The 26697-nt window shown below is 43.4% G+C and overlaps 1 protein-coding gene across 2 annotated transcripts; it reads left to right on the top strand.

Annotated features, from left to right (window-relative positions):
- The first annotated feature begins 10889 nt into the window (after positions 1 to 10889).
- On the top strand, positions 10890 to 25086 carry dll4 (delta-like 4 (Drosophila)). Of its 2 annotated transcripts, none has more exons than XM_061753292.1 (11): positions 10890 to 11307; positions 11422 to 11673; positions 11913 to 11970; positions 12924 to 13202; positions 17104 to 17164; positions 18323 to 18453; positions 18699 to 18868; positions 19276 to 19495; positions 20484 to 21201; positions 21312 to 21420; positions 22571 to 25086. In XM_061753292.1, the coding sequence occupies exons 1-11, from the start codon at positions 11260 to 11262 to the stop codon at positions 22574 to 22576; spliced, it is 2052 nt and encodes a 683-aa protein (XP_061609276.1). In that variant the 5' UTR covers positions 10890 to 11259; the 3' UTR covers positions 22577 to 25086. The 2 variants fall into 2 exon arrangements, with proteins under 2 accessions (XP_061609276.1, XP_061609277.1); XM_061753293.1 differs by having other exon boundaries at positions 12939 to 13202.
- Positions 25087 to 26697: the final 1611 nt, after the last annotated feature.

Below are 26697 nucleotides of genomic sequence, written 5' to 3' on the forward strand. Positions count from 1 at the left end.
AGAGTAGGCATGACTAGTGTGTGAGACAAATATGTTCCATGTTGGAATTCAATACAGTATAGGAGCATAAAAGCAGAATCTGAATATATGTACTGTTACACCCCTGCCAGCAAACAAGACTTTTCAGAATCTCTTACTTTTTTTTTTTTTTTTTTTTTTTACAATTTCCAACTAAATGGTTGCGGAAGCAAGTTGGGCTAGTTTGTTGAGTGATACAGTTTGGACGACTCAAAGATCCATCTACACCGTGCCGAGAGGAGCATGAAGTCGACACACACACATACACGTGTAACACACATACACGCAAACGAAGACACACACACCTCCCATCGCCAGCTGGATGGGGGGGGGGGGGGGGGGGGGGGGAGCAGCACTTGGGGAACAGTTGACACTATGATCTCCTTAATGGTTACATCCTCCACGCCCGACACCAGAGACGCTCCAACACACGAGCTTTCTTTGCTCGGAAAAGGGGGAAAGATACAAATTGCGACATTCCCACTCTTCAACACACATACACACTAATCGCATACGCTATCTTGTTTAGCAGCCCCGCGCCTCCTGTGCCTCCCCCTCCTCCTCCACGCAATCAGAGGCTCAGAATAGGAAGCAGGGAGAGGAAGCGGCCGTGCATTCACAGGCTGGGAACAAGGAGAAGGAAAAACAGCCGGAACCTGGAATTTACGGAGGAAAAAACAGCAGCCATCCTAAAATACCTCACGACCATCTCGGCAGATAAACATACAAATATCGCCGCTCGCATACCTTTTGTTGTTACGCCACTGACGACATGGAGTGGACCAGACACCCCCCCAAGTAGCACTTTGGAACTGTCTATTATTATATTGCATCATACCGCGGCTGGCAGTTGCAATGTCAAGTTTTGCCATTGTTCTTATCAAGTGTGTCAATGGATAGAAAATCCACAAAACCAAAATCCATTGGCGTGAAATCAGGTTGTGTAAATTAGTGAAGTTATACATTTTAGATCCGAAGAAAAGTCTTCCTGGTGGTTGATGTTTAGGTACGCCAACCCTGAGGGTCATTTCCTCTGACCCTTTCTTCCTAATTGAATCAATTTGCCCACCATTGGCCTTCTATTAGGATGACCTAATGTACCCTGTCCTTTGTGTCCTTAAACGGGGAAACATTCGGGGAAGGGAGAAATTTGGCAACTCCCACAATTCATTCAGCCCGCATAACATTTAATAAAGTGACATCATTTGTTCAGCAAAAAGAAGTAAATATGGGCCAGCACGTAAAACAAAACTGGATCATTTCCAGTTGGCTCAATGACAACACAGGAATGGCGCCTGTGTTACAATGAAAGTGTCATCGCTGCTAAACTCGCAACAAACAGACAACACTGGCATAACGATAGTTATACGGCACTTCTTTTTCAATGGAATCCAAGCAGTCGCAGCAAATCAAATCATCACATGTGATCCCCAAATTATCGCATCGACGGTTGAGCGACATGTGACCACTATTTTGCCTTCAGAGGACGCTGTGTTCTTGGTTCCAGGCTGACGGCGAGACCGTTGTTTCTCCAGCAACATTTCCGTGAGCTCCACTCGGGAGGTCAGTCGCTACCCGACATCTGAGCCTTGAACCCTGTCAATTTAGGCTGTTTTGAAACCTATGAACATTTTTCTTTGAATTACAATCTCATTCTTGTTCCATTTGTTATTCACATAAATCGTACTTTCAGTGACACGTTTTTATCCTCACTTTTGTCATTAGGTTTGACCTCAAAATGCTATAGTTCAACAAATTTGAACAAACTAAAAATACAGCTTACAACAACAACAAAGGAGACATACTGCTGTAGCTATAGAAATTAAATGGTTATATCAAGTACAATCAAAAATAAAGCTGCAAGCAGGGATGAATTAAAACTATCAAACTTTGATGCCATGTTCCTCCCACATTAGCCAGCGTAGTCAAAAGACCTTCACAATTTAGCGTCACCCAATGCGTGACGAAAACCTGCTCACACTGAGGCTCATTTGGGCAATTCTCTAGCAGGAGTTTGACAGCATCGTGTATTTACCTATTTAGAATTCATTTAACCAATACAATGGTCATTTTTGCACCCCCATTATTCATTTTATTGATTTTACTTATTTGACTTCATGTATTTGATTTTTTTATTTTCATATTTATTTGACTGTATTTTTTTCCAAATGATTTATTTACGTATTTAGAATGTATTTAACCAATAAAAGTGTCATTTGTTTATCCTTCGAAAAGGAAAAAAAACTGCCGATGCAGCGATTCCTCCAACAGCGGCGCATGGCGGCCTCTTTTTGCCACGCCAGTTGTGTTTATTGTCGTTCGCGCTGGGTATTTTCCCCCCGATGGAAGCTTCAATCACAAACTTCTTACTGAAGACAAATACCACCAGGGTACCCTGTCAAGAAGACATTTGAAGAGAACAAAGTTTGCAGTCGTGACACATGGCATCCCAGATGTGCGTGTGTGTGTACACGTGCACTATTGCGTTTGTGTGCGTGTGAGTGTGTGTGTCTGCCGGCCCCGCTGAGAGCGTTAGTACAAAGAGCCAATCGGAGCGAAGGACCTCACTCGAGAACATCCTGTTTGACTTGACCTCAGAGGATATTCTCCTTTCCAAGCAAACAAACCGCCAGGCTTTTTGGATCGTACCAACGTTGGAGGGGAAGGGAGGGGACAGCGAGACGACAGGGGAGCCGGGGGACCACTCTGGCAACCAACCGGCGGGCCACGAGGCCCAACGTGCAGGGGTACGGTTCAAGTCCATGAACATAGGTGTGAAACTGTCGGGACGTGCCTTTCCTCGAGGGTTGCTAACGCCCAATAATGATGGACAGAATGGTCTAATTACATGAGAAAGTACACCAGGTTCAAGGGAAGTGAGAGACCAAACAAGCCCATATTCGGCTTCTGCCAGTGGGATTTGTGAAGGACATTTATCGGTCAAATCAGACCTGACTAAAAGCTGAATTTGTGTCATAAGAGAAACGCTCACATAAAACGTACAGCGCATTTTTAGCATCGCATTTGGCATTAGGGCCGCCCTAAATGCATTGGAGGTAAACAAATTGTAAAAAATATATATATATATATATATATATATATATATATATATATATATATGGATGACAATGATAAAAAAACGAATCCCGATTTTTTATTTTTTAAATTTTACTGCCTACATTCATGCACAGATCACTATGATTACACATATAACAAAATTCTTCTTCTTGAATTGGATATCGAGTACAATCAAAATGAGCGGGTCCGCGCACCCCCATTTTCATGGCGAATCCTCCATATGATCATTCAACTGTGACACCATATTCCACCTCCATAAAATCACGTAGGAATAAAAAGCTTTCAGTGTCAGCGTTTTCCCTAGAATTTGATCTTTGACTCGAATACCTGCTTCCGATTGGGCAAATTCCCTTGTAGGAGAGCCGTGGAATTTGCCCAAAACGGCAGCATCAAACCAAAAGGGTTCAATGTTAAATTTTGGCCAAGGGTTCTTGAGACTTTTATGTGCGTCCTATTATAATGGTTTTCATCCAATTCCGAATCAATCAATGAAGATGGTGTCGGGGGATAGTTTGTTCTAACGTTCCAAGATTCAAGATGACACGGAAGTCTGGAACTGGATCCCAAGGTGTAAGGTGCATGCTTCAGTTCAAGTCCATGAAAACATGCGTAGGTGTGAAAAGTTGGTAGACCCCCATAAAAAAACAGACAGAATTGCGTAATTGCATTAGAAAGTGCATTGGGTTCAGGGGACGTTAGGGACTTGAGCAAAACCACCCGAGGCTTCTGCCAGTGGGATTTGTTAAACCCATTTTTAGGTCAAATTGGACCTGATTAAAAGCAGCATTTTCTTAACCAACCCGGCCCCACGTTTAGCGTCTGATGCTATTGTATGTACGTTTGTTTGGCGTATTATGCAGAAAAAGACGTCGCCTCCTCGTCTGATTAATCCACTATTAGGCTAAGTCGCCGTGGCCCTCACCCCTCCGGCATCCCCACGGTGTTTTATACTCGGCTAATGGCACCGCTGCCGGGAGACGGTCGGGATTAATGCCGCCGACTGACACTAATCTCATTGTGCTGGAGAGGATTTGGGATCACTACTTCACTCTCGCTTGCAAAAAAAAAAAAAAAAAAAAAAAAAAAAAAAAAGACAACAACAACAACAACAAAAAACATCTGAATTTGCGCTAAGACTAGAGGATCGCAGCAACTCCGAACGGGATAGTTAGTACCGACACGAGAGCTAACGCAACATCAGAGAGGTCCTGGCTGGTCCACATATATGATAGACCACTTAAATAGATAATCCTTGGTAGCATTCAAATGATCCCCTTGTTCCATGAAGGTCAAAATAGTGGGCACCGTCACTTTAGAGTAAAAAAAATGCTATTTTTCCATTCACTGCTCATTTATCCCTGATTGCATAGGAGATTGAATAATGGAGGTGTGAGTGAGTTTAGTGAGCTTTTCATCAATTTCGTATATGGACATTATATATACATTGTGACAGCAAAATATCTGAGTCCCACCCAATTCATAATTAATATTGCAATAGCCAATGTATTTTACCAGATGAAGTGTGCAGCAAAGTCTCGCCACCTCGGCAGAGTGCTCGACGAGCATGTTCACGTCACCCGTGTGCCCGACAGACGACCCGGTCAGTGGCGGTACATGTTTGGAGTAAACACCAGAAAAGTGCAAGAGAAGAAAGCAAAGTTCCAAAACAGAACATGAGGGAGAAAACATTAGCGCAAAGAGATTTGAGGGACATTAATGCACCAGAAAAAAGATTTCTAAAAAAGCTGGAAGGAGAATATTTCCTACACCTACTTAGTGGAAGGAAGAGGGATTCAGTTTTATTTGTATGAAAGTTTTTACCTAATTTATTAAAATATCATATATATTTCTTTTTTTAAATTTTGAATATTTGCATAATATAAATTACTCTTTTGACTAATTATGAAAATATATGAAAATATATATATATATATATATATATATATATTATATACATATAAATCCTAATTATAGAATTAGATTAAATGACAAATTATTCCATTTCAATTCACACGAGTGAATTATCAATGTACCGTAGCGTATATGTAATACAGATGTATAACCTTGTAACTACATTTTTTAAATAATAATTTGTATTGCAAAATGGATACCGTTTACATAATTTTCACTATATCATCTGTATTATTCAAAAATGTTTTAACAACATTTGCATAACACACATATACATGTAACTAATATTGTGGTTGTCGTTTGCATTTGTGAACGCAGCGGCATATTCCACTCTTTGTTCCTTTCGGCGCCGTAAACCTTTCAGGACCTTCACAATACACTTGAACGTTCAAAGACATCCGCAGGTCGTTTTGCTTCAACTCCGAGTTACGCAAAGGAGAATTGCGGAGAGAATCCGAGCCGACTTCTCCTGACTTTCATTCATGTGCCCAACTTCCTGTCGGGAGCTCGCAAGAGCCAAAGAGTGAGCTTGCGGCCGGCGAGGAGCAGCTCGTAAATCCCCCCCCCCCCCCCATTCTGGTCCGAACGCTGACGTCACCCCCAATCTGCAGCAGCATATTGACCTCGCTGCTTAAATCGCCATCATTACTGCTTTTACGATACGGAGGCCTGCTCCCAAACGCTAGAGAGGGGAGAGCAAACAAGTCGTCAATGCAGCAGGTGGCCAGTTAGTGATCTTAGCCAGATCAGATAAATATGACGTGTTGTATAGCCAAGTGTTGAATTTTTTATTTTTTTTTATTTAGTTTTTACAACGACAGAAGTGCTCTTTTACTAGTTGAGACACACAAACAGGTTATGTGTGTTTTATGGGACGTTATGTCAGGAGCTGGATTCAGGTTGGCTTATTTGGTTGGGTTAGTCTGCGTGTGAGCATCTAGGCGTGAGTTGTGGCCAACAACAGGTCCTTGCGAGTGTTCTTATTTTGTATTTGTGTGTTTGTCCCGTTTAATAAAGGGCTTGCCCACATGCAAGGGTATTACAGTACACTAATAGCCTTTTTTTCCACCCCCACTTCACTCAAGCGGCAGCATATCCGAAGTTCCAATTTTTTATCCCAATCAAAATGGCTGACTTCCTGTTCAATTTCACGCAAGCGTCTTTGAGACTTTTTGCGCATCCTGTTATGATAGACTTTTCAGAGGCATCTGAAAATGTGGCGTTTGCTGACGACTATGATCGCAAGGGAGGGAAAATACTGGATATTTCGGTTTGCCTGTATCCCACTTCAGGGAACCATGTATTCTATTACATTGGTTTTCCATCAGTGAATCCAAATGAGACGCTTGAGTGTCAAGGCTGCGCCGACATTCAATACATTCCCAACATTCCAGCAACAACAATAGATAATCTCGCACACCGATGGAGCAGGTTTACGCCATGTCGCCATTGCGTCGCCAAGTTTGCACAATGGCGGCGACGTGAGGAAGGATGAAGATGGCTACCTCGCTGTTCGAATCAAAGCAGAGCACCGCTGGAAAGGCCCGGAGGCCCAATCTCACGCTGACCCGCAAACACGCTGCGACAGCCACACATCAAAGCTTGTACGCCAAGCCCTGCCCGTGAACCCTAAACCCACTCGACCACCGCGCCCCCGGCCCTCGGAAAGCGGAGACATCTTAATCTAGGCACGGTCCCCATCCCGTGCTCTCACAGAGCGGGTGAGAATAGCACGGCTGAGAGGCGCACGGCGGCAGCTGGTCCGTGCGAGGCTCCGGTTTCGCGTAACAATACGATGCGTTTAAGTGAGGCATGTTATAAATAAGAGCGCAGAAAGCATCCGATGACAGCAGCTCGGCTTCCCCCTCGGCACACTCTCTGCTTTGTTTTCTAGCCGGCTTTACGCTTCAATTTTAGACACCGTAAACACTTGATAAGAAACAGCTTCACTGTACAGAAAAATAAATATGGAAAAGTCCAACATGACAGCCAGTATGTGGGGTGGAGTGACTTTAGAGCGCCTTGTTGTTGCGGTGTGGAAGAGCCTCGCGACCACCTGGCGGGATATTTTCCAGCCGCCGGAGGCTTTATATTTTCGCAGCTAAAATGTGTAGGCATAAGTAAGTAAAAGTACACCCACTTTTCGAGGACTAGTAGTGGTATTTGGCTGACAGTTGACAGTCGAGTAGAGCGCGGCTTCAGCGCATTCAACGGAAACGTCCACAGCCACCTACAGGGCTGGAGTGGAACTGTATCACCAGGCACGTCGTGTTTTTTTTTTAATCACTTTGGGATTGTTCAGCCTTGGCGGAGGTCTGCACGATATTGTACGACAGTACATGAAGTAAACCTCAGCTTTTTTGCGCTCGCGGGATCAAGACAAGGGCTGGCCTGCACAGCATGGCCACAAGTTACATCTGCACTTTTCCAGAAAAATTCGATCACAAGCTAATGTGGTGCGTACAATGCACAGTGTTTGATAGCCATCGCACATGATGACAATCAAATAAAGGGCAAAAGAGAACATGTGGCTCACACGTCATTCACTTTCCCTCAAAACAAAGAGTGTTATCAGCTCGGGCCACGGCTACGAAACCTGCTGTAAAAAGCACCGTCGCACCTTTTACAGCCCTTTTTACGGCAGGTAGATGGGAGTCGCGGCTATAAAGAAAATAGCAGATAAGGCCGCCGCTGTTTGCCATCAGGGTCCATTACGGCCGAGAAATCACAGCTCGGTTCTACTCGACGACGGCGACAATAGGGCAACTCGCTGGGTGCCGATGATTAATGTTTTTAAAGTCAACAAGCAAGAGAATTTGCAGCTGATGGCGTTTTGTGTATATTTATTTATATTTAGAAAGAGAAGAGCCCGAGGTGCATGCATGCATAAGCCATTGTGCTGTGTAGACTCACTGGGGACACAACAGGTGTGTCAATAGCATGCAAGTTTGCCGCCGCTGCTGCTCGTATAAACACAATAAACGCTCTCCATTTTCACCCTGGCTACCGCGGAAAAACAGCAGAAGACACGCCAACGTTTGGCCATCACGCATAGATTAAGACGGTGCTTTACGACGACCTTGGAAGGGCTTATATACTCATATATATATATATATATATATAGATATATATATATTTGTCATCCAATACACTTTGAGTCCCCACTTGTGTCACGAAAAAAATAGTTTGACGAGAACGCTAACCGTCCTAAAAGACACCAACTCCACAGAATGTAAGGTTACCTTGAAAACTGTGCAGGGAACTCCTTTACAACATGCAGTGCATTTTGAGCCCCCACTTCTGTCACCAAAAATGGTTCTACTGGAACGCTAAAAAAAAACGTTAAAAGGCGCCGCCTCCACATACCGTTAATACTGCGCAGGGAACTCCTTTCCACCAAGCGGTACGTTTTAAGACGTCATAGCCACATAACAAGGTAACGAATGTGTGTGACCAACAAAGTCTATGTGCTTACATCTTTATAGTTATACACTGCCTTTTATTACAGTCTATATATAATAGATACATATACACAGTGTACATGTATACATAGAATATACTGTATATTCATTTAACTGTGTATGTTAGTGACAGAATTAGTTAGTGAATAATAGTGCTAATATAACTATGTATACTACAAGACAGAGGGTACACATTTCATGCTTGAAAATGACATCTACAACCCAGTGTGTGCGCGTGTCATTTGCATACAGCTGAATAGTGATGTGCCCGCACACTGCGCACCCGCATGAGGGCGAGCGCAGGGACACGCGCCTCAACAATGCCAAGAGGGGAAGAGCGAAGTTGGGGGGAGGGGAGGGGAGGCACGCCGGCGCTAAACTGTGTCACGCGTGGACGCGCGTCAAGGTGCACATGAGACACCATCAGAGGAGGAGGCGTGTGGGGGTAAGATGATTATGAATGCGTGTAAGGGAGAATTGTCACTGAGATTGTCCCTTATTTATTATTATGAATGCAAAATAGCCCTAAACACTTTTGGATACTGGTTTGAATTCACAAAGCAGCGAGTGAAAATGCTTTCATTAATATTTTGGGTGGGGGGGTTTGGCTTAAAATGTATTATCGCAACAAAGTGACTATTTGCGTTAGCAAGCCAAATGTAGATATGTTGCACTAAATGCAAACGTGGGGACCTGAAAAATACAAAATAAATTGAGGGGAAACAGCAACAAAAAAATGTAAACACTACACAAAATGTAGTTCACATTTTTTATATCATATATTTTTATGCCTTTTCTCCTAAGGAAAATGAACATCCATGTTGATTAAAAAAAGTAGGCTATCTGATTACATTGTTTTATGGAATTTTGGGGTATAGTGGTCGTGGTAGTAGTAGTAGTAGCAGTTGTTGTTGTTGTTGTTGTTATATACACAACATCTAAAGAAGTGCAGACCTCCCTCGCCTCAGTTAAGGTTGGTGTTCATGACTCAACAATAAGGAAGGGACGGGGCAAAAGAATTACATCCATGGCAGAGTTCCAAGACCAAAACCACTGCTGACCAAACACAACATAAAAGCTTGTCTTACTTGGGGGGGGACAACAACTTCTGAATATATTCTCCACTGATGAGTCGAAAGAACTTTTTGGTAGGTGTGTGTCTTGTTACATCGATGAAAATGTAGGACAGCTTTTGAGAAAGAGAACATCATACCAAAGGTTGAACATGGTGGATGCAGTGAGAGGGTCAGGGGCTGCTTTGCTACTACAGGACTTGGACAACTTGCTGTGATTGATAGAACCGTGAATTCTGATCGTTAACATAAAATCCCGAAGGAGGAATGTTCGAGCATCAGTTCGTGACCTCAAGCTGATCCAATCCAAAACACACCAGCAAGTCAACTTCTGAATGGCTTAAAATATTCAAAATGAAACTTTTGGAGTTGCCTAGTCAAAGTCTAGACTTGAATCCGATTAAAATGCTGTGGTATCACGCTTCAAACCACTCCATTGTTGCTGAATTAAAACAATTCTGCAAGGAAGAGTGAGTCAAAAAAAAAATCTCCACAGAGATATGAAAGACTCATTGGCATTAGAAAAAACTTGATTTCATTTGTTGCCGCTGAGGGTGGCCGAACTACTTATTATGTTTACGGGACAATTACTTTATGTTTAGGTGACAATTATTTTACGTTACACACAGGGACAAGTAGCTTTGAATAGTTCCTTTTCCCCCTTAATAAATAAAATTACCATTTTAAAACTGAATTTTATGTTTACTTCAGGTTATTTTTGTTTGTTTACCTTAAACATTAAAGTGAGGAAACTATGCAAAAAAAAAAAGAAGAATGTGAGACGGGAGCAAATATATTTTCATGGCACTGTATGTATGTATGTATGTATGTATGTATGTATATATAATTCATTAAATTACAGTAATTACTTGTCACCGACTCAGTTTAATAGCTAAAAAATCTAAATGATACTTTTAAAATTTCTAACCAAAATAATCTAAAAGGAGAGCAGAGACAAGTGACTAAATATCTGGACTAATTAAGCGTCCAATAACGCGGAGTTTCTCCTGTCATCATCCATTCATTGTCTTTGGCCATAACGCGCAAGTGTTCGCCAAAAATAAGTCAACAGATGTTGCTGCGTGCTTGCTAAGAATGGTACTGTGTGTGTGTGTGTGTGAGTGTGTGTGTGTGTGTCTGTGTGTGTGCGCGCGCGCGCGCGCACGTATTAAATCTGGATATTTAGTTGTCGGGTTGCGAAGGAGAAGAAGGAGGAGGAGGAGGAGGAGGAGGAGGAGGAGGAGGAAGAATGTGGTGGGTTCGTGGGCGTGGCTCGCGTCGTCCACGATTGGCAGTTTATGTAATGAGCCGCCGCGCGCAAGTCTATAAATGAAGGAGGGCGCGCGCCGTGCGCTCCCATTGAAGGCGGACGCGAGTGACGCGCGGCGGGCTGTGTGGACGCTCCGTGGACGCACAACTTTTTTTTTTTTGCATCCCACCAAAACACGCACACGCGCACATAAGAAGGGCCGCGCGCACGCCGCTGACGTGCACGTTTGTGGAGTACGGTGCCATGTGAGGAGGGGCGGCAGGAGGCGGAGGGGGGTTCGCATGCAGCGCTTCTTGGATATTGTCATATTTGGATAACGTTTTCTGGAGGCGAGGAGCCAAGAGTGGGCATTTGGAAGGATTATTATTCCCCTTTTTTCTACTTCTTTGATTGAATTGGTTCTTTGGAATTGGGATTGCAGTGTGGGTGTCACTTTGGCTGCAGAAGGATGGCAGCTTGGTTCACCTTCACCGTCGCCTTCAGCACCATGGCACAGGTATGAAGGAGGACCCCCCCCCCCCCCCAAAAAAAAAAAAGCAACAGGATCGACATTTTATTACGATTTTTCCCAGCAATACCCGCAAAATATATGTCTTTGTCTTTTGTATAGGTGTTTGCCTCAGGTGTTTTTGAGCTTCACCTCCACGACTTTAAGAACCACAGGGGTCTGCTGGCCAACGGGTTGCCGTGCAAGCCCAGCTGCAGGACTTACTTCAGGGTGTGCCTGAAGAACTACCAGGCGGTGGTCTCACCAGGGGACTGCATCTTCGGCAGCGCCCGGACGCCGGTGCTGGACTCCTCCATCTCGTTCAGTGGAGCGCCACCCGGTCCCATCCAGATCCCCTTCAACTTCGGGTGGCCGGTAAGGACCCCATTATACTTCCACTTTTATGTTTACTTTTACGTTTTTAAGGGTTGCTTTTAAGAGAAGGGCCGGGGTGTTTTTGGTCTGTTCGTGGGGCTCCAAACTCCAAATACTGCACTGAGAACATAATTAATTCCAAAAGCTACCAAATGTCCAAGCTAATAAGCTAAAATACACATAAAAGAAGAAAAATGCCAATTGAAGTCTAGTAATAATGTGTCTCCTTCTCCTTATAGGGCTCCTTTTCGTTAATAATCGAAGCCTGGCACTCTCCTCATGGAAATCTACCTGTAGGTAAGTGCTGCAGTGGCCGAGCTTCACCACAGGAGGGCGTTCTGGGTGCACATTTGATAGCTCCCCCAACCCCACCTACCAAAACAGGATCTAAAGTTTTACATTATACAACAATTATTTAGCAAAAGATCAAGTCATTAGTCTTTCTTTTTGTTTGTTTTTGTCCTCCCGTTGGTGGCTTTCACATATTTTTCACACCTTGTCCACCTCTTTGTTATGAACTTGTGGACACCTTCTTCTTCATTCTTATGCTCAACACAATTGAACTTCCTGCGGTTTATTTTTGGCGTGGGAACGAGCCGCGGGGCTTTCGGTGAGAATACGCGGCCGCTGCCAAGAAGCCCTGACTGCATCTTCCTGTATTTTACACCTTACTTCTGTTCCGCCCCGCTGGAAGACGGGACCGGGATGGGGGGGGGCCTGGGAATGTTTTTGCTGACGGAAGAGAAAGAGGAAATTTCAAAACCTGAGTTTATCTTTCATCTGGGCTGTATAGGATGTGATAAGGGATGCAGCTTGCTACTGGGCAGATTAGTGGAGTGGAACGAGGCGACATTAGAAAGCACAATAATTTATGATACGCTCTCGGGTGGGGGGGGGGGGGGCTCTCTTGAAAGGAAATTGTTGTACCTTTAAGGGTACAATAGCTTGTGACCCTTTCTGCATTTGTTCCAGGAAATGTTAGAAACCCCCACCGCAAATCTCACAGCACACCACCAAACAAAAATGTCACAAAAATTAGATGTTCTGAAATCATGATGATGTGCGGTGGTAGTGGAAGAGCATTTAAGCCTTCTTGCCTGTCACCACTCTACATCGAAGGCATAGATATATGGACAAAGATACATCATTTGTAGAAATAAATAAGTGAAAACGGATAATTTCCCACCTGATGATCCCCTCACTGTTCTAAGCAGTTTTTAAATAATGTCACAAACCCAAACTTAACACAGGTCAACTCCTTCCAGAAACCAACAACCCAGACTTTCTCATAAGCTTCTTCGCCATCCAAAGACAACTGAGCGTGGGCAGCGACTGGTCACAGGACACGCAGAGCAGCGAGCAGACGGAGCTGAGGTATTCCTACCGCTTCGTCTGCAACAAAAGTTACTACGGCGAGAGTTGCTCCAAGAAATGCACGCCCCGGGACGACCGCTTCGGACACTACACCTGCACCAGGGACGGCCAGCTGTCCTGCCTGACTGGCTGGAAGGGGGAATACTGCGAAGAACGTAAGCCAGTCGACCGCCGCTCACCTCAGTGTTTGTCTGCAGGGACTCAAGTTTTGTTGTTGTTTGGGGTAGTGGCGCTGGAGAAAGTCAGAGTGAGTTGAATACTGAGCATCCTCAGGATTCATCCCTAAAATTGGGAGGAAACTAACATCATATCCACAAAGGATTGTCCTAACACTCAAAGAAGGAGCCCCAATGTAGCCCCCGATCTTGAATGCTTGTTAGATAAAAGAAAAGAATCGTGAGATAGGTTAAGTTGTAAAAGGGTTTTAAAGGTGATTAGCATCCTCGAGGCTACAAAGCAACTGTGTAAAAATAACACTGATGTTGTATACGAAATGTTTCGACAAAACGCGAAGGAGAAAGCCTGACCAGACTAACAAGAACCACAGGAGGGCGTTCTGGGTGCACATTGGACAGCCCCCCCCCCCCCCCCAACCCCACCTACCAAAAAGGGATCCGCAATGCCATTGGGCACCCACGTCTTCAGGACTTTATCTCAAACTGGTTGTATCCAAAGATTTTGCGTCCTTGAGGCTAATTGTGCGGAATTGTATTTAACTGTTTTACAGAGAGTTCACTCGACTGACTTTAGCTCAGATAGGCTCCAGCTCCCTATGACCCTGAATCGGATAAGCGCTACACAAAATAAATGGCCGCTTTATAGACCTTGCCCAATTTCTACAGCTAAACATTAGCTTTGCAAAGATCTGAATGGGACAACAAGGAAGCTATTTAACCTCAAACGTTTTCTGATTGTTTGTAAAGAGGCTAATTACGAATTTTGAGTAAGATGCAAATTTTGAATAAGTCGAGTGGTTATTGAAGTGGTCATAGCCAAAGATTAGCGTCTCTAAGGGTAATTGTGCGGACTGCTTGAAGGACTTTGTCCAAATTGAATGTCCGCACAATAACTTTGCGAAGCTCTGAATTAGACAACGAAGAAGCCATTTTACACCAGACCAAATAATTTATCATGGAGGTCAAGCCCCTGGTGTGTAAATGCAACGTTTTACTTCAATACTGAAACACTCGCTTTACGAAGTTCCACCAAGGATCCTCATTGCCATTTCACCTGCAAATCCTTCGACGATAGATCATTTTAAGTAAGGTTATGTTGGAAGTCGTTTTAAAGGAGGTCGTTTCCAAAGTTGGGTGCGGTAAACAAAATAAGAACTTTTCATCACCGTTTTTGACTGATGTCGAAAACCCACACATCTGGAGACACACTTTGTGAAGGACACTTCACTTGTCTGAAATGTAAACCCAAAACACTCGCTTTGCAAGCAAAAGGTTGAAATCGGACAAACACACCCACCGCGCACTCCCTCAACTGTGGTCCCTCCTTTTCACATCAACAAATGAAACACAAGGGTGGCGCCCAGAGAGTAATCGTTCCCATGTGCTGGGTACGCGACAATGGATCTGTCATCCGTGCCATTTGGTGGCCAAAGAGAAATTGCCGTGATCTATTCGGATGACAGTGGCGCCAAATTCCAACCATATGGGCTGACGCGTTGCAATTAGAGGTTCATCTTTCACGGCTGACTACAGGAACTATACATGAGGGGGAAAGAAAAAGATAGATTGGGAATGCTATAGAAACATTCATTTGCTCAAGGTGGCATCCTAATTATAATATTACTGTGTCGGAAGTGTTATTTTAAGTATAAATGATACTTGCAGACCTGATATACTTAAATCTGTATGATAAAACGAAAAACAAAAAAAACAAGAGCATTTAGTTTCCATTTGCCAAGTGTTTTACGTTCAACCGTACAAAACAGTGGTGGTGCCGCTTTGAGAATTGACATTCAGTTCGTCCAATGACAGTTTCGTAACAGAAACCCAAGTCACAGTGAGAGGAGTAATACATGCAGTAAGCAAGGTCAAAGTAATTAGCTATAATATAATATTATTGTGCTTGAATTGTCATGCATTTTGCATTACTTTTTAATACTGATATGCTACACATTGATGTCTAAAAGATGTATTTAAGTCCTAATAGTGTTAATTCTGTCTATTCAAACTAAAAACAAACTTTTTGCCCACTTTCTTAATGCGTAACATGTACTGGGTGGGCCAAAATTGACGACTCACTTGATTGTAGAGTTATACTTTGTAACACAAAATCTTATAAAACAAGTAAAAGAGTAAAATACCATATACAGGCATACATTTGTGAACATTATACGGTCAGCACACAAATGTACTGTAAACACTCAATTGACGCACACATAACTCTTCAATGACGTTGTACCAATCTCACACAGTGAACATGTTTGTCCAACCTTTGAGATAAGCATGTGCAATAGCTCATCCATTTTTTTAATTTAATCAATTAAATGAACTATTAAAAATGAAATAGTAACAATCGAATAAGGACATTCTGAAATATGACTCACAATTGGGTCATAAATTCTTTCCCAAACTGTACAAACTGATTGGCATTCAGTTCGTCCAGCGACAGCAGTTTCATGAAAGAAACCCTCATTACAGTGAGAAGAGTAATACATGCAGACTGAATTAATTGTTCATTTAAAAATCCTAGCGGGAAGTATTTTACAGCTCTCAAAAAGTGCGGATGTCTGGGAAAAAGACTTAAAATGCCTCGTTATTGAGACTGTAACAGGTAAAATATTGCTAGAACGCTACACGGTCGTACGTTGACTTGTGAGTTTAATTTGGTCCGTGAATAAGCTCGTGAATTAGTTTAGTAGTATAATAAATCAAATTTCCCCACTAAAATGAATTAGAATGCCATTGTTCTGCTCCAGCACCCCCCAAAAAAAAACAAAAATAGTTTCACATTTTAAATAAAGAAAAATAGTGCTGTATTGTATCAAAATTTCACAAAACATAAAAGAAAATGTCAAGAAATAAGATGGTTTTCTTAAGTATAATTTCTGTACTGTATTACTGTATTTGTGTTTTGGATGGGGTGTTGTGTGTTGATGTTCCTTTTCGTGAGCGTCTCCTCAATGCAAGTGTTCCCATTTGGTATTTGTGTTTCACTGTTTGTCGCGTTCAATAAACCGTTGAAAGTGCATCGGCGACTGTGGCTGTCCTTGCCGATCGCTCCATTTTATTTATTTTTTTCACACTTCGCTTGAGTGGCGGCGTATCTGAAGCTCGCTCAAAATTCAATTTATGGCTCACAACAAAAACAAAATTGATCAAGCGATGGCTCATAACTTGTAAGTGGGGGCACTCGCAAGTCAACTGTACTGTACTACTGTAAATTGCGGTACTTTTGTAACTTTTTGCTAACGACAAGTCCAAACAAGCCTGACTGGCTCTGAATGTCGGCCATTTAGCATAGACAGGTGTGCTTTTACCTGACACTACTGTATTATTTACCACAATACTGGCCTGCGCGTGCCCGGTAACCCAATCTGCCTGAGTGGAGGGGGTGGCAGGGGAGTGGGGGGGGGCACGCTTTGCTAGGAGGCCACGCACGCGTGCCTTACACGCGCCGAGGTTAATCACGCTGCTATTATCCAGCCACGCGCCGGGCCTCCGAGCGACGCGCGCACTCGCTCGATAGCAGCAGCTGCAAATATGGCGGCCAAAACAACAATAGTGACAGCTGTCTGCTATTGAGAGCGAGCATCTGTTGCCCACTAAACTGGCTGCTTACCGTCAGGAGCCGCGCAATAATGTCGGAGCCCCGCGAGTCCTGCTCTGCGCAAACAAACCCCTCAGCAGCTGGGTTGAGATCAAATGAGTGGCAAAGTGAGACACATGGACATTTCTGATATGTTATTTATAAAGACATCAAGCGTGAGCTAGAATGTAGTCCCATGTAGACAAAAACTATTTGTTTACATATTTTACTTACAGCTTCAAAATGCAACAATGGGAGTATTATATTGATATGTATGTTCTATGTGTTCTGTAGCCATCTGTCTGGAAGGCTGCAGCGAGAGGAATGGCAACTGCTCCAAACCTGGCGAGTGTGTGTAAGTGTTGAAACTAAAGTACACTCTTAAGGTCATATTATTAGGTACAAGATCTAGTACAAAGAGCGATGTCTCAAGATGTCACTTAGTATTGCCTTATTTTGATACATGGTATGTTAAATCTAGCAAAATGTACATATTTTTGATTCATTCAATTGTCCAAGTGTACCCAACGTTATAGCCTGGGAGTTTTGCTGCTGCATTTTGTTCTCCAAATTCCCCCCCCCTATAAAAACACACAGGCTTTATGTTTACAATGAGTTTTGGGGGGGATTTAAATAGTCACTTTAGCAATTCTCCCCTTCCTATATCCACTTTTCCTCCGGGATCACATTTTGCCCTCTTTTTGGCGACATAAATCCATCACTACCCCAACCGAGAATGAGGTTAAAACCCTTTGAGATGCCCAAACAGCAACATTAAGCCGCTCGGCACAGCAGACCATCATAATAGAGTCAGTTATTTATTTAAAGGATTTCGTTATTTTGATGTTGATCTGTCCTGGGATGCACTTAATCAATATTTTGAAATGCCTTCTCGTCTGATGCATCATTTAAAGCTCTTTTATTGACTCATATCGCAGTGTGCAGTTGTACCTAATATTTTGGACAGCGCTAAAATTAAGTCGTATTGGATTTTTGAATACACAAATAACATTATAACCAGACTGCCAGCTGTCACGTGGTAAAAATAAAGAGGGGTCCTCGATGTATAACGGACGATATGAAAAAACAGATAAATATTAAATATATGAGACGAAAAATACTACTTATGACAAAAACATTAGGAATAAATAACAAATATAGGGGGCCCTTGGTTTATGACACTAGCCAGAGGAAAAATATATTTTGAAAATTTAGATGGAAAAAAATGATTGGCTTAAAAAAATACTAACACAAAAACATAAACAAGAAAAGAATATGACAAAAATTTGACAAAATATCACACCAAAATAAAAACATATATGGGAAAATTCCAAAACTTTTAGAGCCCCATTCTTACTGTTTTTCGCTGGATTATTTCATATTCATTGACGAGAAGTGTTTTTCATACAAATATTTACAGTAATGATGACTTTAAAAGTGCGTTAGCATGGCTCAATGATAAGACTACAAGTAATTATGAAAGTGAGAACGAGCCTTTTGTCGCCCCATACAGGTGTCGAGATGGCTGGCAGGGCACCTTCTGCGATGAGTGCAAGAAGTACCCGGCGTGTAAGCACGGCACCTGCCAGCTGCCGTGGCAGTGCAACTGTCAGGAGGGCTGGGGAGGTCTATTGTGTGACCAAGGTAAGGACACACGCACGCACGCACGCACGCGCACACACACACACGCACACACTGGTCCACTTTCAAAGATGCTCTCATGTTGCCGGCTTTCATTTGGATCAGCTCAAGCGCATTAGTTAAATTGGGTTTCTGGCTGCGTGTCCCCTCACTCATTATACACATCCAGAGATGGAGGCGCTAACTTTTTTTCCAGTCGTAAATAAACACTCACCTGCCGCTTCTCGTCTTCCTCCGTCTCTGCTAAGATCTGAACTTCTGCACACATCACCATCCCTGCGTGAACGGTGCCACCTGCATGAACACGGGCCAGGGGAGCTACACGTGCACATGCATGCCGGGCTTCACCGGCGTCAACTGCGAGCTGGAGATGCAGGAGTGCGACAGCAATCCCTGCCGGAACGGAGGAATATGCACCGTAAGTGATAGGATGCTTCCCCCCCCCCCACACACACACACACACAATTTCAAACATTCCCATGTGTCTTAAAAACAGGTTTGTGTTTCTGAGGTCGGGATTTAAATCTTGGCTCTGGTCTTCCTGTGTAGAGTTTGCATGTTCTTCCTGCGCTTGCGTGGGCTTGCTCCCACATTCTAAGCGTGCATGTTAGGATAATTAAAGACTCTAAATTGTCCATAGGTGGGAATGTCAATTTTTGTGTCTTTATGTGCCCTGCAATTGACTGGCACCGAGTTTAGGGTGTGCCCCGCCTTTCGCCCAAAGTAAGCTGGGATAGGCTCCAGCACACCCACAAACCTAATGAGGACAAGCGGTTTCGAAAATGGATGGACGGATGTTTGCTAACGTTCTGCCTGTATCCCTAGAATCTGGAAAGCGGCTACATGTGCTCGTGTCTGGAGGGCTTCGAGGGCTCGCACTGCGAGCACAGCCTGCTGACGTGCGTCGATTCCCCCTGCTTCCATGGCGGCAAGTGCTGGGAGAAAGACAACGGGCGGAGCTACATGTGCGAGTGTCCCCGCAGCTACACCGGCCTCAACTGCGAGAAGAGAGTGGACAAGTGCACGTCGCTTCCCTGCGCTAATGGTACAACATTCACCCCATAACCCCCCCCCCCCCCTGCCCCCCCTCCCACAGCTGATTCCTGCAACTGGAACCGTGCGGAACAACAGGAATTGCTGGGAACTTTGTGTCTATTGTCCTGCTTATAAACAGTCGACAGCTCCAAACTACAGCCTGTAAATGTCACCGCAGCTCGCGGCAGCCGTTGTTGATGAAGGGGGGACGAATGTTTTGTTTTACTCGGACGGAATTGTTTCTTTGTGCGGAGAACAATCAGAGCTTTGTGGTCACGCTGCTTATTGGACACAGATGTGTAAACCGAGGCCTCCTTGTGGGAACGTTTTCAGAGATCAACACTTGTTGAGAGTTTGAAAACTCAATTTGAACATGTATTGAAGACTCCTTACTTTCCCCTGAAACGTCATCTTCGCTTTAGCAACTCTATGCTTGCAACTTTGTTGGATCAGTTAGGGAAAGGGCTTTCTTTCTGTTTATTCTGGTGAGCGCTGACCTCAAGCCCATCAGACACCTTTGAGATGAACTAGAAGGGTGATGGCAAACCAGGTAGACTCCAAAACCTAGAACAAAGTCTTCCCCTGAGAGTGGGACCCATTGCAATTTAGAGGTTGTAACTTGGTACCCACAAAGAAAAAGCTTGGTAACCAACTAGGACCTTGTCGGTCTTGGAATATGTACCACTATCTATACTATAGCCTACCCTGGAGTCCTATCTGTACAGACTGTACCTTGAGGAACTGCACCCAAAATCTAGGAGAAAGTCTTCCCATAAGAGAGGGTCCCAAAAAAGGGTGGCTAAGTATGCCATTGCACCTTTAGGGTTACTATGCTGGTACCCTTAAAGGTACAGCTTGCTAACAACCAGTATCTGGTCGGTGTTGGAAAAAACTTTGGTTACCCTAGAGTTCAATCTGTGTAGACAGTACCTTGAGGAACTGTACCCCTATTTTGATAGTTCAGGAGTAACAGGAGTTCCTCTTCTTGTCCTCTGTAGGTGGTCAGTGCCTGATCCATGGTGACACTCGAGTGTGCAGCTGTCGCGCAGGATTTACGGGCCAGCGTTGTGAAATCAACATCAACGAGTGCGCCGGCAACCCGTGTGTCAACGATGGTACCTGCCTTGACCGGATCAACGACTACACCTGTTCATGTCCCCCGGGGTACATAGGACGCAACTGCGAAAGGGTCCCGGACGAGTGTCCCCTCCATCCCTGCCTCAATGGCGGCGTCTGCACCAGCAAGACCCCGGCAACTTGCGTCTGCCCACCTGGCTACATTGGGCCCAGCTGCGAGTTCTTCGCCGCCGTGACTTCACAAGTGGGGGAGATTCAAGATGGCTTCCAGTGGGCGGCAGTGTCTCTGGCCGTGGGGTTAGTGGCGCTGTTGGTGTTGCTTTGCATGGTGGGCTTGGCCCTGAGGCATGTCCACCGGCAGGCTCGGAGGCAGTGTGAGGACACGGAGACCATGAACAACGTGTCCAGCGCTCAGCGGGATAACCTCATTCCGGCGTCGCAGCTGAAAAACACCAACCAGAAAGTCAGCCTGGAGGTGGACTGCGACTCGGAGAAATCGAACTTTATCCATAAAAATCATCACTTGGACCCTTACAGCTCGAAAACAAAAGAGTTTAAGGATATGAAGTCGCAAGATGACAAAAGTCTTATTTATGACAAGTGTTTAGAAGACAAAAGACCCTTGAGTAGTGTGTGCAGGTAAGACAACTCCTATTGAATCATGAAATGTTTGGTACTACTTATACTAGTAACACAGAAATACATGTGCAAGTATCTTGTTGTTAAATCCGATGGATTTGTGTGCACAGTGAAAAGTCAGAGTGTAGGATATCAACGATATGCTCGTCCAGAGATTCTACGTACCAGTCGGTATTTGTCATAGCCGATGCGAGGAGGGAGTGTGTCATAGCGACCGAGGTAAGCCACGCCACTCTCATGCAAGTTCTGATACTACTGTCATTATTGCAAGGGGTTGTAAACTGGTAGTAGAGGTGACAAGAACTATTTGGAAATAGGCAGGCAAAAAGTCTGATGGGAGAAGACTTAAAACACATGAGAAAAGTCAGCCTTTGTCGTCTGGTTCGGATAAAATTGATGTGAGCATCCACGCGAATCCCTTTGAGGGTGTTGTTTACCATAAAATAAAGACAAGCCAGTGTATCGAGTCGACTGGAGGTCGATTGGAAGATTGTTAGCATCTGTTACATCAAGAAAAGACTGCAGTGTTCTTTTCCACAAGTCATTTTGTGCCGATAAAACTGCCATGCTAGCATCCACAGTAATTGCTTGTTTACAAGTCTAATAGCAAATTAAAGAAAAGAAAGAAGCTGGTGCATCCCGGTGAAGAACTTGGAAGGCTAAGAATAATTGCTCCAGCAAGAAAAGCTCCCTTTTTTCGAAAAAGACAGTTCGTTGTCTTGTTCTGATAAAATGGCCACATTAGCCTTCACACTAATCCCTGTACGGGTGTCCTTGTTTATAAGTGGAACAGTAAAATAAAGACATTAAAGAAGGCGGCATGCTGCCAATAGCCGTTCCATTAAGAAAATCCTTCAATGTTCTTTTCCTGATTGTCACTTTGTTCCGATAAAAAAAAAATGCCATGGAGCATCCATGCTAATTCCTTTGAAGATTAAAGAAAGAAGCCATTGTATCTTGGTTTACTTATTAAAAGACCATTAACACCAATCAATCAAGACCCCAGGCAGTCCTCTCCTTTTCTAGAAGACATTGTGTTGCCCTCTTCTGATAAAACGTATCATAATGTTAGAGATTATGACTTCCAGCCATCTCGTAAGGATAACTGGGAGTAGAATGGCAAAAAATAAAAGTGAGCTGCTTTCTCGGCAAGAAAGAGTCAACGAGAAGCTTGTCTGATGAAATCTTTTTTCTGTTTGGCTGCTTGGTCGTGCTAAATGGAGGATCGGTATACCTTTTTATGTCAGAACAGTTTTTTCCTGTACAACGGTGGGGTTATTCTTCATCTTCATGTTTATTACATATCAAACGAATTTCTGAAAGGTGATGTTTGAGCTCATCCTAATGACATCTTCTTTTTCCACCGCAGGTTTAAAATGAGTGCCGTAGGAGAGACACACAAACACAATCAAAGCAGAATTGGAACATTCTGGATTGTTTACAAATGCCGAGAAGAGACTTGGAGGTTGTTTTTGCGACATGTCAGCCGCTGCTCTCTGGAACACTTGAGGACACGGTGGAGGAACATTTTAATTTATCATCTCTCGGATGGTTGAAAAGGAGGCGAAGGTGGATCGCCTGCCCGCCACTCATTTTCTGGCCTTGTGTAGTAATAATCACGATCACGACGATGACTGACAGCCAGCCAATCAGTGAAAGTTGCCTGAGATTTTTTTTTTTCTAGCCCCACCCTCCTGGAAAGCCCTCCCTCCTGTTGGTCACTCCTGCCACCTTCGCCTTCTATGCAAAAACAAAAACTCAGGGTCAACACCCACAATCCAACGTCACAAACACTGAGAGTAATGAATGTCTGAACGTCTTCGATTTGAGTTCACGAGCAGCCTTAAAAACGGGGGTGTTGGGGATGGGGGGTTGGGGGAAGGTTAAATTGCTAAATTTGTGCCCTTGTCTCCTTTTGGATTGTTTGCACTACAAAAATGACAAATGAAGAAAATACTTTTCAATCAGCAAAGACTTGCAGCAGTCAAACGTACGCATAGGAAGCGTCTCTATGCAACCTGAGCGAGACAAACACAAAAAGACTCACACCACCACTGCCTGCCTGCCTTTGACACAGTTCAAAACTACAGAACCACTAATGTAATTGTTTTTTAAATGATTTACAGAGTTTAATTTAAATACGACACATTGCTCTTTATATGTTTTATAATATTATTTTGTATATAATGCATATTTATAAGGACCAAACTTCTGAGGAATAAACTTTGTGGGAAAAAACGGTTTGAAGGTATTTCGGAGGTGTTTGATGCTCACATGTGCTTTGTGTTTATTGCTCTTCTATGGAGGATCAATTTTAATGACTGCCATGGAACAAATGTGACATGGCTTGTGAATATGAACTCCAGCTGCACATCACATGACATACAAGATTTTTTTTTAACATAGGAGACATAAAACAAAGACCCCCACCCTCCATCCCTCCCGCCTTATTTCCTGACTGCCGCATCACTACTTTGAGTAATTCCTGGAAATGCCTTTGGCTCTCGTCCCACCCTGTGTTCTCTCCCCGGACCCCTCAAATTGGCTTGAAATTCAAATCCGTTTCCATGGAGAACGGGCCCCCTCGAGCTGCAAACAGTGAAACAAAGCCCGGCCCCACCTCTCGTAATGCTCTCAGGCACGCGTCACCCCGAAAACAGATGCTACAAAGGGGGCAGGGGTAGGTTTGAGGGAAGGGGGTTATTTAAAAAAAAAAAAAAAAAAAAAACAGCAGCATATGCCAGCTCTCAAGCACCCTTAAAATAACATACACACTTATGAATACACACTCCCCACTGGCGGCCTCGCCCTCCAGGGCAAAGAGTGATATTTTACTACCCGCTTCTGTACCACACACTCAGGAGCAAACAAAGCGGAGGGGGACTGGCACTGAGGGTGTCACCTCACCAAAGGGGAAGGGGTGAAGGGGTGGGCTCTACACCAGATGGGAGGGCCGTGCATGCGACGTAAATCCTCGGAAATAACAAAAACATCTCTGTTTTGTGTTGGCTGACATTTGGGAATATATTGAGTGTCCTTATATGAATCGAGGGCGTACATTTCACCATCCACTTCAGCCAATAAGATGTCGAATTTGCTCGAGGGAGCTTCCCAATGCAGCAAGAAGCTAATATCGCAGTCTACTTCGTAGGACTGAGCGATTAAACGATCTTATCGATTAGTTCAAGTTTATTTTATATATTTTTTGTGGTTTCCTGAGTTCAAAGCATGTCCCTGCCGTCGTGCATTGCTTACATAAACAACATTACTGTGAAAAAAGAGAGGAGCGAGTTTACAAAAGCAGAGTCAGTGTTGCCAACTTAATAGATTGATCGCTATGTTTAGTGACGATTCAAATAAATCAATAAAATTGATTAATCGGCCAACCCAATCCTTCAGATGCAAAAACCTGCCAGATACCAGTAGAGTCTTATCAAACCAAGAGCGATCGAACAAAAAAAAAGTGAACGTACCAAAATAAAATCAATAACAGCACTAAACATGGCTGAATTGGATGACACTGAAACACAATAGACAAAAGTAATTGGTATCAACTTCTTTTCATTATTTGAGAAAAAGTGTCGCCATGAAAATCAAACTCAAAACATGCTTCGATGTCCACTGGTCTGAGCTCTCGGGAGACCTGCAGACGTCTCGCGTGGTGACGGTTCAACATCAAGTTTTCACCCAAATCTTGAGGTTGTACCGCAGTACACATCTACACACACACACACACACCTTCACACAGTCCTCATCACACACAACACCGCCGGGCATTTTCATTGTGTTATAATCGCAGCATCCTGTTGTTTGTGACTGGCTGACATCAGTTCCTGTTTCCTCTTTGATTAAAACAAAAAAATAATAAAATAAATATGCAGAGCATTCCGGCAAGGAACGACTGATTTTCTCACGCACACATTTTTTATTTTTTTCCAGGAAGCAACAGTGCAAACAAGCAGACTAATCAACTCCTTGTTGTGCTGATGATGTTTTAAAAGTAGGGCACGCTGACGTCGTACATGAAGCAGTAGTGTCATCAATTATCACTAGGTGTCAGTAATGAGCCTGCAGGAGCAGGAAGCACTACATACACTTGCACAATCTAATCAAATGACACTACATTATTATACAAGCTGCCCACAACTAATGGTCTTTCTTGGAGCATTAATATCTTTATAACTGCAAAATTGTGATTCAGCACTTGGATTGGATCCCAAGTGTCCAGTGAGTTAGTGAATTGCATCAAGGCTCAGACTAGGTATCAAAAAGCCACTTAAGCACGTTACACACATACCGACAAGCGCACCTAATTTAGGCGATTTTCCCTCCCTTTCCAATCAAATTCAGCAAAGTCCCGATTCTCGGATGTGTCTGAAAGATTACCCTGAGTGATTAGTCGGTGATGTGAGGGGTGTTAGGTGTTCTACACAAAGAAGGATTTTTTTTTTTTCTTCATCTTTATAATTTTTATCTGTTGTCTCTTGTCCACACATGAAGGACACAAAAATACAGTTAATGGTCTATCATACTGTGTGTGGTGTGCTATGATAATCTCAACACAGCACACCAAACACATAAAAGATTCTGTTCCACCACCAATCTACTCTATAATCTTCCAAGACAGAAATCTTGCAGGTGACGCAAAGTTTAAGCAATGTCACTCAGCAATTTTTCCCAAAATGAGTGTGTGTGCAGCAACCATGAAATGGGCAGGTACTTGAATAATCAGCAAAGGCAATCAGCAAAAGCCTGTTATCCAGTGAAGAATGATCGTCTTGTGGTGTGGGGCGTGTCAGGTACCCACATACTGACAATCAGGACTAATTTGAACATTTTGCAATCAAAGCCAACAAAGGTCCGATTCTCGGGTGTCTCGAAAAGATTATCCTGTGGCACACGGCATGTAAAGAGTGATTTTGTTCCTCCCCAATCTGCTTGAAAAAAAATGGTCAGAGGCCCATCCATCCATTTTCTATACAACATATACTGTTCAGGTTCTGCTGTGGTTATCTTGCAAAAAGGTCAAGCGCCCAAAAAGCTGCACCATGAAAATTTGTCAACTGGCTAACCATTTGAAGCCCATGGTTAGGGAGAATAGAGCAAAATAACACTGCAGGAGGTTAAGAGGGACGACTTTTTATTTTGTTTATATAGTAAGAAAAAGGTAAAGAAATGTAGCTGTAGTGAGAAGGCAAATATTTAATACCCGACACCTCTGATCAAGTCACAGTAACCCATCTTGCTGGTTGCTAAAGCAAAGTCATTGGATATATATATATCATTTACAAATATATATAAGGTTTACAAGATTTTAAACACTCATGGGTCCCAACAGTATTTATCTGGTGCTCACTTTTGTATAACATTGTCAGCGACGTGTTCATTTTACAATATGTTCATTTTTGTGGTTGTAGAATGGAATTGCATCAATACTGTCAAATGAGAACTATTTTATTTTTGGATATGCAAAGTTAGTAATGACAGCTGTGATTT

This window comes from Phyllopteryx taeniolatus, chromosome 18 (genome assembly GCF_024500385.1).
Source record: "Phyllopteryx taeniolatus isolate TA_2022b chromosome 18, UOR_Ptae_1.2, whole genome shotgun sequence".
NCBI lineage: Eukaryota > Metazoa > Chordata > Actinopteri > Syngnathiformes > Syngnathidae > Phyllopteryx > Phyllopteryx taeniolatus.